Source organism: Citrus sinensis, chromosome 5 (assembly GCF_022201045.2).
Source record: "Citrus sinensis cultivar Valencia sweet orange chromosome 5, DVS_A1.0, whole genome shotgun sequence".
Lineage (NCBI taxonomy): Eukaryota > Viridiplantae > Streptophyta > Magnoliopsida > Sapindales > Rutaceae > Citrus > Citrus sinensis.
The window spans coordinates 27,106,704-27,125,360 of record NC_068560.1 but is presented as its reverse complement, the minus strand read 5'-3'; the positions used below and the strand labels follow the sequence as shown (position 1 = coordinate 27,125,360).

General features: G+C 33.2%; 2 protein-coding genes and 1 long non-coding RNA gene across 3 annotated transcripts in view; 1 reads left to right on the top strand and 2 right to left on the bottom strand.

Annotated features, from left to right (window-relative positions):
* The first annotated feature begins 395 nt into the window (after positions 1-395).
* The window catches only part of LOC107174541 (disease resistance protein RGA2-like), a 51,734-nt gene continuing 33,472 nt past the window's right edge, over positions 396-18,657 (top strand). Inside the window, exons 1-3 of the mRNA XM_052442051.1 lie at positions 396-3,651; positions 3,743-3,809; positions 3,968-4,196. Of these exons, the coding sequence (XP_052298011.1) occupies positions 693-3,599 (2,907 nt within the window). The 5' untranslated portion in view covers positions 396-692 and the 3' untranslated portion in view covers positions 3,600-3,651; positions 3,743-3,809; positions 3,968-4,196. The remainder of the gene's footprint in view (positions 3,652-3,742; positions 3,810-3,967; positions 4,197-18,657) is intronic.
* Positions 7,062-9,738, bottom strand: LOC127902389 (DNA excision repair protein ERCC-1-like). Its single transcript, XM_052441298.1, has 7 exons — positions 9,704-9,738; positions 9,354-9,597; positions 8,504-8,580; positions 8,045-8,144; positions 7,827-7,898; positions 7,673-7,741; positions 7,062-7,484 (listed from the first exon to the last, which is right to left on the bottom strand). The coding sequence occupies exons 1-7, from the start codon at positions 9,736-9,738 to the stop codon at positions 7,164-7,166; spliced, it is 918 nt and encodes a 305-aa protein (XP_052297258.1). The 3' UTR covers positions 7,062-7,163.
* Positions 12,124-13,449, bottom strand: LOC102613345 (uncharacterized). The gene is made up of 3 exons (XR_370107.4): positions 13,348-13,449; positions 13,200-13,233; positions 12,124-12,344 (listed from the first exon to the last, which is right to left on the bottom strand). It is a non-coding gene; the product is annotated as an uncharacterized LOC102613345 (long non-coding RNA).

Sequence of the window (18,657 nt, the reverse complement as noted above, 5' to 3'; positions counted from 1 at the left end):
CCACTAAATACTTACATCTATTATGTCATCTGCAGTGATCGTCATAAAGCGTGTTACTTTTTCTCTTCATTTAAAAAGAAAAAAAGAAAAAAGTAAAAAAAAAAAGAGATGGTTATTAAATCATTAAATTTTTACACATGGCGCACTCCTAATAAATTATTTGCACGTCATGAACTGCTACCCGTAAATTGTATAGCAACTTGTTCAATTATTGAAAAGAGACAAGTTGTTATACCCGTATATTATTATATAACAACTTGTTCAATTATTGAAAACAGTTCACGAATATTCTATGCGAATAATGCATGAATATTTCAGATCTAGCAATCTAAAAAGTATCAAGTTCATGGGTGATTGTGAGCCAATGCTTCCAAATCTCAATGTATCTGCTCACACGATAATGTATATTATATAACAACTTGTTCAATTATTGAAAAGAGAGATAATATATTATATGACAATTTTGTCAGTTTCATATACCAGGTCAAATAAAAAGAAAAGAAAGATAATAACAATAACTTCTGATGAAATGAAATATTTCTAAATTGGAATTTTTCTTGCAGCACCATAAGAATTGAAAGAATACGGCAACATTTTCACCGCATTATCATCTCCTTCATTTCTCGCAGCATTAATTACTTTTGCAACAACTCACCATCAATTTCTTCTCTCTCTCTTTTTTCTTTTTCACCATGGTTGATGCGATCATTTCCCCTCTCTTGGAGCAGCTGATTTCAGTGGCTGTTGAAGAGGCGAAGGAACAAGTGAGGCTAGTAACGGGTGTCGGAAAGGAAGTGAAGAAGCTGACCAGCAGTCTCCGAGCCGTTCAAGCTGTGCTCCATGATGCAGAGAAAAGGCAAGTAAAAGAGGAAACTGTCAGACTCTGGCTCGATCAACTCAGAGACGCATGTTACGACATGGAAGATGTGTTGGGCGAGTGGAACACTGCAAGGCTCAAACTGCAGATCGACGGAGTGGATGATCACCTGAATGATGCTCTCGTTCCTAAGAAGAAGGTATGCTCCCTCTTTCCTGCTGCCTCTTGCTTTGCCCGCAAACCACTTGTCTTACGTCGTGACATTGCTCTGAAGATAAAAGAAATCAACGAAACTCTTGATGATATTGCCAAACAGAGAGACATGTTTGGTTTTGCTGTGAATGTCATTAAGAGTAATGAGAGAGCGGATCAACGAGTGCCAAGTATCTCCTCAATTGATGAGTCCGAGATATTTGGTAGAGAAAAAGAGAAGAACGAACTCGTTAATAGGTTGTTATGTGAGAGTAGTGAAGAGCGAAAAGGCCCCCGTATCATCTCACTGGTTGGGATGGGGGGCATAGGCAAAACTACTCTTGCTCAATTTGCCTACAACAACGATGATGTTAAAAAAAATTTTAAGAAAAGAATATGGGTCTGTGTGTCAGAGCCGTTTGATGAGTTTAGAATCGCTAGAGCAATCATTGAGGCTCTAACAGGTTCTGCCTCTAACTTTGGTGAGTTTCAATCTCTCATGCAACATATTCAAGAATGTGTTGAGGGGGAGAAATTTCTTCTTGTCTTGGACGACGTGTGGAATGAAGATTACTGTAAATGGGAACCATTCTACTACTGTCTAAAGAATTGTCTCCATGGAAGTAAAATTTTAATTACCACACGTAAAGAAACTGTTGCCTGTATTATGGGATCAACCGACGTTATCTCTGTCAATGTATTGTCTGAAATGGAATGTTGGTCGGTGTTTGAGTCATTAGCATTTTTCGGCAAGTCCATGGAGGGATGTGAGAATTTAAAAAAAATTGGTCGAGAAATTGTAGGAAAATGCAAGGGCTTACCTCTAGCTGTAAAGACCATTGGTAGCCTTTTAAGGTCTAAAAACACTGAAGAAGAATGGCAAAATATTTTAAAGAGTGAGATATGGGATCACGAAGTGGTTGAGAGAGGTCTATTGGCCCCTCTGTTGTTGAGTTACAATGAATTGCCCTCTAAGGTAAAACATTGTTTCTCATATTGTGCTGTTTTTCCGAAAGACCTTGAAATACGGAAGTATAAGTTAATTGAACTATGGATGGCTCAAGGTTACCTTAATGAGAAAGGAAACAAAGAGATGGAGGACAAAGGTGAAGAGTATTTCAACATTTTAGCTAGTAGTTCATTTTTTCAAGAGTTCGAAAGAGATGGTGATGGTAAAGTCTATAAGTGCAAAATGCACGATTTAGTGCACGACCTTGCCCAATTTATATGCAGGAATGAATGTTTAACAGTGGAAATTCCTGGTGGTGAAGAGTCAATTATGAGTTCCTTTGAGCAGAAAAAAGTTCTTCATTTAAGGTTAACTATAGACGAGGGGACTTCAGTCCCGATAGCCATTTGGAATAATGTTAAGAGAATGAGACGATTGCGTAGCCTCTTGGTTGAGGGTGATGAATATTCATGGTCTAGCGAAGTCCTACCTCAATTATTTGGTAAATTAACTTGTTTAAGGGCATTAGAATTAAATGCGAGTGATATGTGGTCATGTGTGAATCACATCAACGAAATTCCAAAAAATATAGAAAAATTGATACATTTGAAATACCTTAGTTTGGCCCATCAAGAGTGGATACAAAAATTACCCGAGACATTGTGTGAGTTGTATAATTTAGAACGTTTAAATGTTAGTGGTTGTTTTAATCTTAGAGAATTACCTCAAGGGATTGGGAAGTTAAGAAAGCTGATGTATTTAGACAATGATGACACTTGGTTTTTAAGATACTTGCCAGTAGGGATTGGGGAATTAATCAGTCTTCGGAGGGTGAGACAGTTTGATGTGGGCGGAGGGTATGGCAGAGCATGTAGCCTTGGGTCTCTTAAAAAGCTTAATCTCCTTCAAGACTGCAGGATATATGGGCTGGGTGGTGTGTCAGATGCGGGGGAGGCTAGAAGGGCTGAACTTGAGAAAAAGAAAAATCTCGTTGAGTTGGGACTTTATTTTAATTATGTAAGCGATGGAGATGAAGAACAAGCTGGGAGGAGGGAGAATGAGGAGGATGAAGATGAACGGCTTCTTGAAGCCTTGGGACCACCTCCTAATTTAAAGAAATTACGGATAGGTGGTGGTTACAGAGGGAGGAGGAATGTTATCCCCATAAATTGGTTCATGTCGTTAACCAATTTAAGGGCTTTAGTTGTCTACGGGTGGAGAAATTGCGAGCATTTGCCTCCTTTGGGAAAATTGCCATCCCTTGAATATCTTGAAATTGAAGTAATGAAAAGCGTGAAAAGAGTGGGTAATGAATTTTTGGGAGTAGAAAGTGATACGGATGGCTCCTCAGTTATTGCCTTTCCCAAATTGAAACAGCTCAAATTTCGTATTATGGAAGAACTGGAAGAGTTGGATTTCGGGACTGCAATAAAGGGAGAAATCATAATCATGCCACGTCTTTCTTCCTTGTCAATTGATGATTGCCCTAAATTAAAAGCACTGCCCGATCACCTTCTTCAGAAAACAACGCTCCAGAAATTGGAGATTTCGGAAAGTCCTATTTTAGAAGAACGTTGCAGAAAGGAGACAGGAGAGGACTGGCCTATGATACGCCACATTCCCAAAATCTCCATTTTCTAAAAGAGCGCAGCTGCAATTAGTCAATTACAATCACCCAGGGCCACCGCGACGGGTAATTTATTTCTAGATCTCCTGCATGCATTGCGTGTCTCACTCTATTTTAATTAAAATTAATTAGTAGTTATTTTTTTAATCCATTTTAGAAACGAATGGTGAACAGAGGAGGGGATTCAGCAGGGATATATATATGTAATGGTGCTAATAACTCTGGTTAGTAATTATAATTTGTATACGCTTTCCTTCTCGTTTGCTCTCTCTCTACTCTTCTTCATTAATTTAACAATGTCCATTATAATTAGATATATTTGTGTTAGATATATTTGTCTAACTGATTCATTTGTTTTGTTGGGGGAAATGATATTTTTCAGCGTTGCAAAGCAGGAATTGGGGGACGGGCGCGGCGCGTGCTTTTTTAATCTGTTTTATATATATATTTTCAGTAACTTGTAATTAGCTATTGGATTCTCTCTCTCTCTCTCTCTTTTTTTAAGTTGGTGAGTCTTGTATTTCTAAAGAGAATGAACAAGGGAAAGCACAAGTCTAAGAGAGCTATTGTGAGGTTAAACTACTGGGGGTTGATTGATTTTGAGGGTTGAGGTCGGTTTCTTTTTGTTTTATTTTGCATTTGAGAGGCCATTGTTAACTTTGTACACTTTTTTATCACATAGTGGATGATCAGTATCACCAATGTGGATGTAGGCATATTAAGTAATATGCCGAACCACGTATATCTTTTCTGCTTTCTATGAGTTTATTGAATTATTTAATTTTCGTTAACAAATCTTATAACAGAAGGTGAAATTAAAATTTTAGTCCCACATGGATCATGATTTAAAAATAACAAACCTACAAAAATCATAACATAAAAATGGCAAATGGTGGGACTATAAAATTTGCATAAATATGAGTCAAATTCAGTTGTTAGTTGTTAGATAGCAAAATTTTCGGCCAAAACAAAGTAAATAATTACCCACAGACTATTAAACAGTTAAAATATGTTTGGTAAATATTTTTTGTTTTGATGTTTTATGTTTGCTTAAAAATTCACAATCACTTTGTCGTCATCTTTTCATTCTAGTTCATGGCAACTATGGCTCAAAAGCCACGTCTCAATCCTAATTACCTGAATGAACCGTTAATATTACTGAAAAACCTAATACAGAATTCCACCAGTGCATTCGAAGCAAAGTAACTTTCGAGTTCTTGTCTATTTGGGACCCAAAATTCAGAATCAAATATTGTTCACGATCTGCATACGAAAAGGAAAACAAAGAGGCAGCTGTCAGTCCTATTGGATCATCACTATCTTATTGGCTCAAACTTTGACAGAACGAATCCTCAGAAAAGAATCTTGTCGTATATTATGTTAACAAGCACTTGTATGTTTCTTTTTTTTGTGAAATTTGCAGTGAAAATAACTTCTTTTTCTTTTTCCCGCATGCAGACAGTATATACACCAGGAAAAGACAATGACACTAGAAAATGCTGGAGAAAGTGAAAGAAACATGCAAGTCCAAAATGCGAAAATGAAAAAGAAAATGTTAAAAGAAAAGAGGAAAAAGAAAAAAAGAGTAGAACATTACAAACGTATGTTGTACTAGAAAGATTATATGGTTATAGCAGTAAGTTATCGCGATTCCAGCAAATTTCAATGCTGTAGCCAGCCCATCACTTTCATTCATATCCAGGATAAGAACAGAATCAAAATGCATATCATGTGAAGCTTTCTGGAAAGATAGGGTTCATCAGAAGAAGGTCCAGCTGTAATGCTGTCAATTCATTCTGGAAAAACTTGTGATTGTTACCATGATGTGGCAAATTCTAATTCAACAGATCTTCACCATGATTCAAACAATGGGTAAAACTGTGCAGCTTCAGAGAATCCATTGATATTGTAATAGCTAAATCTATAAAAATTTATACATACATATAAATTAAGGTTTAGCACTTTTGCCGTGCAGCTTTTCTCAACCCTACAAAGTACAAAATCTTACTAGGTGCACAGAATTCGTTAAAGAATTTCCTGCCTGCATCCATCAACATCATCTAAACAGGGAGGACGGAGAAGTCTGTAGATATGCATTGTTAATGAATGTGTTAGTTCTGCTGCTGATGAGCATAATTTATATATATATTTTACCCTTTATTGTATATTTGCTAGTTAATTTTATTTGTTATTTTTAATTAATTGAATTGTTTTATTGAATAGAGAATTAATTGGAGATTGTTGATAAAAAGGGCATGAAAAAAAGTTTAAATTGAGAAGGAATAAAGATTAAATTGGAAGACAAAAATACAGCCAAGAATTAATGGAAGTCAAGAAGACCAAAATTGGAAGTCAATCCCTTCAAAGGATGAACGGTGGGCATGCATTTGGAAAGCAAAGATTTGGCAATTTGGAATGCATGTGCTGGGCATTAAAAGAAGAAATCATTAATTGGCCTTTTGCTTTTGTGGTCAAACGTGTGGCTAGCTTTCAAAGTTTAATAAGGAAATAATTTAAAAAGGCCTTGGTGAGTGGGCTTTGTAAGTCGGTGGATGGCTGTGACTTATGATAAGTTAATGCAATTAGAATCCAATAAGGATTAAGAAAGTCAGTAACATTATATAAAGGCAAGAGAGAGCCGCCGGGGGGGGGGGGGGGAAGGCAGGGCAGAAGAGGGGAGAAAAGGACGAGTGCAGCAGTTCGGCTTCATGGCTGATTTGAATTATTTTGTTGCTCCCAATTCAAGTATGTCTAGCTAAATTTCTTATACTGAGGTTAAGGATGAAACCCTATTCAATGAAATAATTATTTTTTTATTTAATTAATTCCCTATATATGTTATTTGATGATTATGGTTTTTATTTCACATGATTAATTAGATGTTAATAAAATCTTTTCATCAATTCTGTCATGCATTATTGATTGTTAGAATTAATATTCGATTAAATCTATGCTTGGATTTATAAAGTTTATACATGATTATCTTTGATTCTATGTCTTTCATTGAATTGTTTACATAGAGTGCTTAGGAAACTTTGACTCTTTGTTATTCAATATGTTTACATGAGATTCTTAGATGTCATATTATCAAACAGAAAAAGAACCTACATTAGATTTAATTACTTGGGCTTAATTGTTATATCTATGAGATGACATAGATTGATTTCGAGTTGTCACTCTAAAATTGGGGGTTAATTAATAATTAGATAATTACTAGTTGAATAGTGGTGGATTCTGAAACCTTGGTAATTTTTATCTTATTGAATTCTCATTTACTTTAATTGTTTTCTTAGTTTAATTAGTTTAATTTCTCTTAGAAACTCAATTTGGTCAACTAGGTTAGAATTAATATTAATTTTAGATTTAAATTAGACTTTTTAATTTATAACAATCCCTGTGGGATCGACCTCGTTACCACTATTTTATTTCTAGATTCGTGCGCTTGCGAGTATATTAAAATTTTCACAACAGCTGCCATGCCTCTTTCACAAGTCTGCATGATACATTCTCAGCAATTCTCCTTTTAGTTACTTGCTTTTAAGGTTATTTTGAATTTTTGGAGGAAAGAAGATGATCACTTAGCTGTCCCGTTTACCGGAATTGCTATTTTTTGCGCCTGAATCGGAAACACTTGTTTCCCCTACCTGAGATGAACTGTTTTTCTTCTTGCCAATTTTATCGGCATACTTGGCAAATGCAGTAGATAGGGCTGACTTCACAGTTAATTCAGGTTCTTTCTTCCTACGTTTGTTTATGTCTTCTGTGTCTTTCTCCACGTCTGTAACTTCATTCACAGAGGAACGTTCAACATCCTTCTGGGAAGGAGTTTCTGGAATAGGAGGGTGACTGGAAACTACACGCTTAAATGGCTCGTGAAAAGTGTCATACAAGCGTTTAACCTGATTGAGGAACAAAATGAAAAAGTAGGTTTAATAATATGCAAAACATAGAACCCTTTAAATAAAGACACTAAAAATTGCCATAAATTTATTTGCAATCACTCAAATGATAGCATACAGAAGTGTATCACACAATAGGACAAAATTCCATCAAATGACATGTCTCTCTTTGGAGACTAACAGAATACCTTGCGCTCTCCTATGCCAGGGCAACGAGCCAGGTCTTCCATTGATGCATCCATGATATGCGAAAGAGACTGCAAAAACAGATGTCCGTTGGGCCCACAGGAACATATACAAACCCCAGCACATAGACTTGTGAATAAAGCAAGGAAGCATAACCCCAAATGTAGACCCTAGGGTGACAACATCAGTCTTGTTGACACTCCGAACAGATGTCAGTGCATGGGTTAGCTACATTAAAAGAAGCAGAATCTAAGATTAATCACTCCAAAAAGCTACGAATTAGTAACGCACTAGCTATTTGTCCTTGAAGATCCGATTTTTGCCAATGGAAACATAAATTTATTCAGTGCCAGAAACCTCAGAAGTTAAGATACCCGCGATAAATAGTCAGTATCCATTTGGCCTTGGATAAGGTCTGCTGGCTTGTTCTCATAGACTTTTATAGTCTCTAAGTAGCGACCACATTCCTCCAAGCTACAAACAAACAATTTTGAAAATTTGGTCACCAAAAAAAAATATATATATATATTTAGCCTGGTCAACCCCAATAAACGTGTTTCTTAATTTTTAGCATAATCATGTCAGTTGAAAAAAATACTCCAACTTCGTATACAACATCAAATCCCAAAGGGCAAAGAAACTACAATAGCACATTGTTGAACAGAAGATTTATAAAGTATGTAAACAATCTTACTACATTGCCATCATAAAAAAGAAGTAAACAGTATCAAACAATGACAGCAGTGTTGAAGTCCTAATTGAAAAACAATATCTTAGATATAATCTTATTCTACTTACTAAACAAAAGGGAAATTAAAAAATAAAGAATTTACCTCCAAGCACATAACAGGGTACAATCATGAAGCAGTGCTGTCTTAGTAACTTCGAGTAAAGGCTTAACTACATCCTCCTGAACCAACCCCCCCCCCCCCCAAAAAAGGAAAGACAATGTATCCTTAATCTCGTATCCTAAATTAGTCTGAATTCTGAATAGGTCTGAATGTCTGAATCTGAATAATATGTTTGTTTTTTCGTCTGAATCTCAGAAAATAAGTATTAAGTTGTTTGTTTTTTTCAACTTAAAAAACTAAAAATAGGTACGTTTACATTTGTATCCTTATTAAATTTGAATGTCAAATAAATAATATATTAAATACCACAATATTTTAACATTTATAAGTAAAACTATATTCAAGTGAATACATAATTATTTTAAAATTTTAATATATAAAATACCATAAATTTCAAATTTTATCGTATATAATATAAGAAAGAAAAAATATGGATATTTTTATGTGGGGTAAATATCTATGGGTGAGTTTTTGGGATATACATGAAAAATAAATTATAAAATAGGGATATTTTTTACATTAGCAAGTAATTGACTTAATTCAGATTTCTCCATTAAGTAAAAAGCTAAAAAAATTAGCTTATTTTATTAAGTCAAAATTATCTAAAAAGTCTCATTAAGTTATAAAAACAAACACCTATAATTAACTTAATTAACTAAGTTAAGTCACTTTAAGTCATTAAGTTAAAAAACAAACGCCACCTAAATATCAATCTTTTAAGCATATAAGTACGATCTAAACTGGATTTCAGCTTAGCAAAACGATCAATTTGTAAGGATTGTCGATTATTTTACTTCAACAATTAACCAATACCTAAAACTTTGCCGATTCATAATACTAGCTGAAACCGACAGACTACATAGCAGGTTATCTTCATTGGTAGTTTAACTATTGGATGTGAAATATATAGCACTAAAATATTTTCATCATGTTTAAACAGAATGACAAGTATGACTTTGTTTAGAAGTTCAAACCTTAGATAAAGAGCACATGAGTTCTGCCCAAGCAAGTAGTCACAAACAACATCCGCAAAAGCCCATCTCACATTTCTTATATGCTTCAGCAAGGGATTACATCTCACATCTCAACACATTAGAGACGGATCACTGGGGTTTTGATTACATCCAAAGAAGTTCCAACAAATATAGAAAAATTATTACATTTGAAATACCTTAGTTTGACCGATCAAGAGAAGATAGAAAAATTACCTGAGACATTGTGTGAGTTGTATAATTTAGAACGTTTAAATGTTAGTAGTTGCAGTCATCTTAGAGAATTGCCTCAAGGGATTGGGAAGTTAAGAAAGCTGATGTATTTAGACAATGATTACACTGATTCTTTAAGATACCTGTCGGTAGGGATTGGGGAATTAATCAGGCTTCGGAGGGTGACGAAGTTTGTTGTGTGCGGAGGATATGACAGAGCATGTAGCCTTGGGTCTCTTAAAAAGCTTAACCTCCTTCGACAATGTAGTATAGATGGGCTGGGTGGTGTGTCAGATGAGGGGGAGGCTAGAAGGGCTGAACTTGGGAAAAAGAAAAATCTGTTTGATTTGGACCTTGATTTTGATAATTTAAGAGATGGGGATGAAGAACAAGCTGGGAGGAGGGAGAATGAGGAGGATGAAGATGAACGGCTTCTTGAATCCTTGGGACCACCTCCTAATTTAAAGGAATTACACATACATGAATACAGAGGCAGGAGGAATGTTGCTCCCAAAAATTGGGTCATGTCATTAACCAATTTAAGGGTTTTACATCTCTTCGAGTGCAGAAATTGCGAGCATTTGCCTCCTTTGGGAAAATTGCCATCCCTTGAATCTCTTCATATTTTAGGAATGGAAAGTGTGAAAAGAGTGGGTAATGAATTTCTGGGAGTAGAAAGTGATACGGATGGCTCCTCAGTTATTGCCTTTCCCAAATTGAAACAGCTCAAATTTCTTAATATGCTAGAACTGGAAGAGTGGGATTGCGGGACTGCAATGAAGGGAGAAATCATAATCATGCCACGTCTTTCTTCCTTGTCAATTCAGAGTTGCCGTGAATTAAAATCAGTGCCCGATCACCTTCTTCAGAAGACAACGCTCCAGAGTTTGACGATTTATGGTTGTCCTAGTTTAGCAGACCGTTTCAGAAAGAAGACAGGAGTGGATTGGCCTATGATACGCCACATTCCCGACATCTACATTCCTTGAAGAATTCTCAAAGCGCGCGGCTGCGGTTACAATCACCCACGGCCACCGCAACGGGTAATTTCTTCCTAGATCTCCTGCACGCATGCTCACACTATTTTACTAAAAAATTAATTAGTTGTTATTTTTTTAATCCAATATAGAAATTAATTATTGTAAGTGTGTCGTCAATTCCTCTGCTTTCTGCACTGAAATTAAACAAAATTTTCCATTTTCGGCCAATTAATTAACAACAAATTAGTTAGGAGCGGATCGAAAACGTACAGACGTGAGACTGCATGAGATGGAACGCTTAATCCAACAGTGAACAGAGGAGAGGATTCAGCAGGAATTAATATATACTAGTGGTGCCTCTGGTTAGTAATTATTATATGCTTTCCTTCTCATTTGCTCTCTACTCGTCTTCATTAATTTGCTGATGCATGTCCAACTATCGATATATATATATATATATATATATATGTATATATATATATCATCAAACCATTAGATATCTCCGTCTAACTGATTGATTTGTTTTGTTGGGGAAAGAAATATTTTTCAGCCAAAAAGGAATTGCGTAAATGGCATAGCAGAGCAGGAATTGGGGGATAGGCGCATGCTTTTGTAATCTATTAAATATATTTTCAGTAACTTGTAATTAGGTATTGGATTCATGTTTGGTTTTTCTTGTTTTGTTTTTTTGTGAGCCTTGTATTTGTAAAGAGAGTGAATGAGGGAAAGCACAAGATAGAAAGAGCTCTTGTGAAGCTAAACTGCTGGGGGTTGATTGGTTTTGAGTATTTCTATTCATTTTATTTGCATCTAAGAACTTATTGTTTGTATATTTTTTCATTACATAGTGGATTATCCGTATCACTACTCGTGGATGTAGGCATATTTATTAATATGTCGAATCACGTAAATTTTTTTACCTTGTAAGTATTTATTGGAAACCACTACAAAATTGGGTTTGTTTTTTTGACAGAATAATTTTGTCACAAATCATGTTACTGATATAATTATCTTCTGTCAAAAAAGTTCTTGTAAGAATATAGTGACAAAATATTTCTGTCAAGGAATTGTATTACAATTCTTTATTTACGTAGAATCTGACGTGGCAGATGACACGCCATCATATTTTGCAAACATGGCATTTGACATGGCAAATAAATTTTATGTTTACATAATAACATTATATTTCTGTCACAAATCTTTGATAGATGTTTATCAATAGCTTGTGACGTTTTATGCTGATTAATTTTTTTGAGCTTCATTTATGTAAAAAAAATTAGGTAGTATTATTATTAATTTTAAAATAATTAATTTGTTCTTTTCAATTACCAACAGCCCTCATTTTTTGTAGTACCCTTACGATAATAAAATCATTTATCCATTAAATATTTTTAGAAACTACAATGCAATTTAAAAATATTTCAACTATTCTGTTATTAAATATTGCTAATATCATAAAAATTTACATACATTTTGTTGCAAGTTAAAAGAAAGAAAATTTCTTTTTTTCCGAAACCATAAATCATTCGAGATTCCAATCCTCTCCCGTCACCAATTACATCGCTTTAAAAGGAACAATTACATTTCCTCAAATGGAATCTAAAGCCATGCTCACATAATCGGCAACAATGCTTGAACCTGAAGGCATAACCAAAATCTTAGCAAAGTTGAATCCGCGGGCATGACAGAATATTGCATCAACACTTCTCCAACACCTTAGCAAGTGAATCTAATGCCATAGGTCTTTTGAAAGTAAATACTACATAGTATTTAGGCCAATCAACCTATTCTAATTTCATCATGAGAATTATTAGTGTGCAATACTCAACAAATTTTTTTATTTTATTTTGTTAACACTTTATGTGCATTGCTGCTTTGAGAAGAAATTACAACATGTATATTTATATGTAATACTTAACAACTTTTTTTATTTGTGTGGTAAATCGTTACACTGACTCATAATATTAGCTAACAACATAAGTTGCTTCGAGATGAAGTATCATACTTTTACTCTTGGGAAATCAATTACTTTTAAATTATCATATGCGCTGATTTGAAAAATTGTATCGAAACACTCTTAATCATTTATTTTATTCTTTATCAAAAACTGCATCTTGGAAAAAAAAAATTAAAAATATTCTCAAGCACTTGGTGTACAAATTTTAATTGTCACTTAAATTTTAACATTCATTAAATCTTGTAAAAATTGCAATCGAGACTAATTAAACAATCACAATAAGAAATATGTCACAAAAGATCTTGTAATTACAGTCAATATCGAAGACAATTATGCAAACAAGCCATTCTTATTATTATTATTATTATTATTATACCATAATTTTTAATAAAAGTAAGACAAAGACCGTAAATTATAATGTAGAAACCGTGATTAAATTTACAATAAACAAAGAACAAAGTAAAGTAATGTCAAAAGCTAGCTAGCTCACATGAGAAACCAATGATGAAAGCCAATCAAGAGGAAAAAGACAAAACCTGGAGATGATATTAGCTCTTGAGCAATCTGGACCTTTGGTGAAATTATACCAAAAAAAAAAAAAATTAAAATTGTTTTAACATTATTTCAGAGAAAAAAAATCTGGAGAGAATAATTAAAAGGCCGAACCCAAAACTATTAAATTACCCATTTGAATTTCAGTTGTTCCATTTTTGGAGATGATTGCTCAGCAAGTGATTACAGCAAACGGCTTATTTGTGAGGCGTGAGGCGTGAGATTAACATCTATTTTGAATAATTTTGATTTGGCACACTTTTTGTGCGCACAATTTTTTTGAGGACTCAGCAATCTTACAACAATTACAAGGTACCATTAAATTTTGTCTTTTCTTGATTTCAGTCCTTTACCATTGGATTTAGTAAAACGGTAGTTTCAATGGTAGAAATTTGTCCATTTAAATATTAACATTACACTCTCTGATATTTATTAAAAGTACAAACAAGTTAAAAATTTAAAAGTTTTAGCACATAAGTCCGGATTGTTTACAATTTATATTGTTTAATTAGTAGTGAGTATTAAAAATAAATTTTATTTTTAATATTATATATTTTATTTAAAAGAATAAATTTTTAATATTGTTTATTTTATTAAAAATAAATATTATTTAGTCTATTTTATTTAATATTATTTAGTCATATGCTTATTATTATCTTTATTCTTTCTAAAAACTAAATAATATTAAATAAAATAAAATAATCAATAGGGAGCCTTAAAAATAATAATTATTTTTAATATTTTTATTTTATTTAATATTATTTAATCATAGGCTTATTATTATATTTATTATTTTAAAAAATAAATAATATTAAATAAAATAAAATAATCAGTAGTGAGCCTTAAAAATAGATATCCTTTTTAATATTATTTATTTTTATTTTATTTAATATTATTTAGTCATAGGCTTATTATTATATTTATTCTTTAAAAAACTGAATAAAATTAAAAAATCAATAGTCTTCAAAATAATATCATTTTTAATATTATTTATTTTATTTAAAATATTATTTATTTTATTTACTTTAATATTATTTAATCATAGGCTTATTATTATATTTATTCTTTTTTAAAAAGATAAATAGTGTTAAATAAAATAAAATTACATTTTAGAAAGTTACTAGCGAAAGCATATAAACTTATAAATAAATGTAAAAAAATAATATTAAATAAAATAAAATTACATTTTAAAAGGTCACTAACTAAAGTATATAAACTTACAAATAAAATGTAAATAAGAAAGAAAATAAGGGGTTAAATAAAATTTAACGTCACATAAGACAAAAATTAGTGGCACCTTGCAACTATTGCAAGGTAGCTGGACCCTTTTTTTTATATCTTAATTGTAAAACCTCAGATTTATATTTTAATTTTTTTAAACATTTTTCATTGTATTTTATAAATTTGTAATTTATAAACTCTCTTTATTCGATTAGGTATTGAAAGTTGTGTCCAAGAATTAAAATTTTAAATATATGTTCTGGATGGGTTAAACAAATATTAAAAAGTGTATTTCAATCAAAAATAAAATGTGTAATCTTGAGTTTATTATCAGTTTCTGCAGAGTGAATGCTCTCCATCATCTATCATGTGCACTTGAGTTTCGTACTTGCATTATCAGTTTAGCATTTAAAATTCCAATAAATATGTTGTCTGTCATTAGCAAGCGCACACCCCATTAGACTTAACTATCATTTTCTTATTAAATACCTTAATCTGCATAATATGTGTTTTAGACAAATTTTGGGGTAGAAAAAGGTAAATCTATTTAAAACAATGAATTTGTATTTTTAGGGAAAATGGGGTACCTCACTGGTTTGTTATGTGCGATTTTTCTGAAGTTCGGTGGAGGTGAAAAGGGAAGAGAGAAGTGGTAACAATGGTGAAAGGTTTGAACAAAAAAAAAAGTCTTTCGAAATGAGCTTCACGCCCGCAAAACAGTGAAATAGAGGTTAGAGGTCGGGGGCGGCTCAACCAATTTTAGGGCCTTAGGCGAATTGTTTCAATAAGACTTTTTAAAAAAATTTATTAATAAAAATTCATGTATTTAAAAATTCATGTCTTTAAAATCATTTCTTTAATTTCGCTTGTATATTTTTCTCAATAGATAACATAGCTAATCAATTTAATCTTTCTTGCGACATAGTTGATCTTAAATAAGTTTTTATCAATTTCAATTTTAAAAAACTTTTTTTTCTGCAGAAGCAACTGCTATTAGTATCATTAATAATATTCTATAAGCAACATATGCATTTGGAAAAGAATCATTTTTTTCCAAATAATTAACTACATCAAGTGGGGTATTTTTTTCACTTTGAAAAACTTTTTTTAAATTATTAACTCTGAAAACAAATCTAAACCATCTATATCAGAAAGCGTATCATGTTTTAAAGTATTTTCAAGATTAACACAATAAGCTTTTAAAACATCATCACTCAACAATTGTAATGGATAATAATAAGTTAACAATTATTTGGCTTTTATAGAGTTTTAAATGAAATAATGTTATTTAGAGATTTTATAGGAATAAATTGGATAAAAAATGTTAATCCTAATGTTAACAAGAGATTTTGTAGGGATTTGATTATTTATTTATGAAAAAATATTATAAAATAATAATAATATATAAATTAAAAACTTAATACCTATAATTTTGGAAAAAAAAAATTTTAGGCCTTTTTATGTTGTGGGGCCCAGGCAACTGCCTAAATTGCCTAGGGGAAGAGCCGCTACTGAGGTGAAGCCGAGGTACATTGGCGTTCACACTTCGATGCTCAAGTTAGCAACTCAAGCTTTTTTATGATAAAGAGAGCTTGCCAGACCTCTGTAAATCAATGTTTAAGGTTGAAAAAAGTTTATTTTGTGGAGTGTGAGTGTTCATGAGTGAATGAATATATCATGGAGAATAAAACCTGGACACCTTTATATATAGGGTACCTCAGCTGCCACGTGGCGTATTTTTATGGCTATTGGTTGTCCCTTTTTGGCCCTTTTGCTTCCCTTCACCTTTTTTGTGATTTTTGGGCTGTTGTGTGCATGCTTGGAAATCAAGAAAGCATTCGCGGCGTATCTTATCATTTTGGGTATGTGACGCACGCTGGAGAGTAGTCCAGGGTACCTCAGCAGTGGTTGTCTGGTAAGACGGCTGAGGAACACTGTCCTTAGGACAGTGTCCTTCACTTTTGGCAGAGGTGGCAGGCGGCTGTCTCTACTTTTCAGTACGATGTTCTGATATTTAATTCTGACAAAATTAAATATTATCCTTCAAGCGATGAGGACATTTCTCATGGCAAACTTTTTCAGAGGTTTTTTTTTCTGAATCTGATCTGTTGGGTACCTCAAGTCATACGGGGTACCTCGAGCTATGTGGGGTACCCCGAGTTACTCTCGAGTTATGCGGGGTATCTCGAATTATACTGGAGTTATGCGGGGTACCTCAAGTTACTTTCAAGTTATGTGGGATACCTCAAATTATGCCGGACTTAAACAGGGTACCTCGAATTATGCCAAATACCTCGGATTATACTGGAGTTATTCCGTTCATCGACACGTGGCGTTTTGCTACATTTTCTATTTTCCCCCAAACAATATGCAAGTTGTTAAATCGGCTTCAACGTTACATTTTACTACATTTTGTGTTACAAAATGTTTTTTTATATTTTAGGAACACGTTGTATAGTAAAGTTTGTAACGTCAGAGTCAACATACATTAGACGTGATCTAATTGACTTTGAATCCACATTGTTCCAAAATGGATATCAAACACATTAACTATTATTCTTTTAAAATTAAATTGACGCACAACAGTTACTTACGGTTCCTAATTTAAGTGCGCAGAAATCACATGAAAATACTCTTTTTGATCACTTCTGATGTTGAGAAACTTTGGTTAATGTAAATGCTGCTTCTACAGGGAAGCCTACTACAAAATGATCAGATGTGTATAGTTATGGTGTGGTTCTTTTGGAGCTTTTAACTGGCCTCCTGGAGAACATGTTCTCGTCTCATGGGTAGTATTAGAAGCCAAAATACATTGGAATAATTTATGTAAAAATGAAATTCAATTTAAAAATTCTGAAGAATTTTTTTGTTCCAATCCGATAAATTTTGCAGGCTCTTCCAAGATTAACTAGCAGAGAAAAAGTAGTGGAAATGGTTGATCCATCACTACAAGGCCAGTACTCAAAGAAGGATTTGATTCAGGTCAGCTTAATTCCCTATTGCTTTAACCATTTTTGTTAATAGAAAAATCCAATCTGATCAAATTAATCTTATTTTTTTTCTTGTTGAAATGATTATGTAGATAGCTGCAATTGCAGCCGTGTGTGTGCAACCAGAAGCAGCTTATCGGCCGCTAATGACACATGTGGTGTAATCATTGATCCCTCTAGTGAAGAACAATGCTGCGGGTGCAATTTCCTTTGGTTCCTACAGATTTCAGCATCAAACACCTAGTCCTAGGCATTAGAAACTCTGTGGCATCTGGAAATTATGCCCCGTTACTATTTCAATTCATGCAATTGGAACTCACAGAAAGGCATCCTCCAAAATGTCACAATGAAGAATAAAATTGATGGCTTTAGTTATTTCTTTTCAGTTTCTCTGTAGAAACGTTTTGTTAATTTAGTAATAACTTGATCGTACAAGTATATAAGAAAAACTAAATAGTGGAGCTTGTTAATAATTGTCATATTTCACCAGAGCTTAATTTTAAAAGTACAACAGTTAAGATATGTTTGGTAAATATTTGTAGTCTTGATGTTTTATGTTTGCTTACAAAATCACAATCACTTATTAGTTACTTTTCACTCTATTTCATCGCAACTATGGCTGAAAAGCCACGTCTCCCGAAAAACCTAATACAGAACTCCATGAGTGAATAGGAAGAAAAGTAATTTTCTAGTTCCAGTCTACTTGGGACCCAAAATTCAGAATCAACTATCGTTCACGATCTGCATATAAAAAACGAGAACAAAGAGGCAACTGTCAGTCCAATTGGATCATCACTATCTTATTGGCTAAAACTTTGACAGAACGAATCTTCAGAAAAGAATCTTGTCATGTATTATGTTAACCAGCACTTGCATGTTTCCTTTTTCGAAAAATTTGCACTGAGAATAACTTTTTTTCGCATGCAGACAGTATATCCACCAGGAAGACAAAATGACTTTAGAAAATACTGGAGAACGTGAAAGAAAAAGAAAATTACAAACGTCTATTGTACTAGAAAGATTATATGGTTATAGCAGTAAGTTATCAAGATTCCAGCAAATTTCAATGCTGTAGCTAGCCCATCACTTTCATTCATATTCAGGATAAGAACAGAATCAAAATGCAATTATGTGAAGCTTTCTGTAAAGATAGGCCTTATCAGAAGAAGGTCCAACTGTAATGTTGTAAATTCCTTCTGGAAAAACTTGTGATTGATTACTATGATGTGGC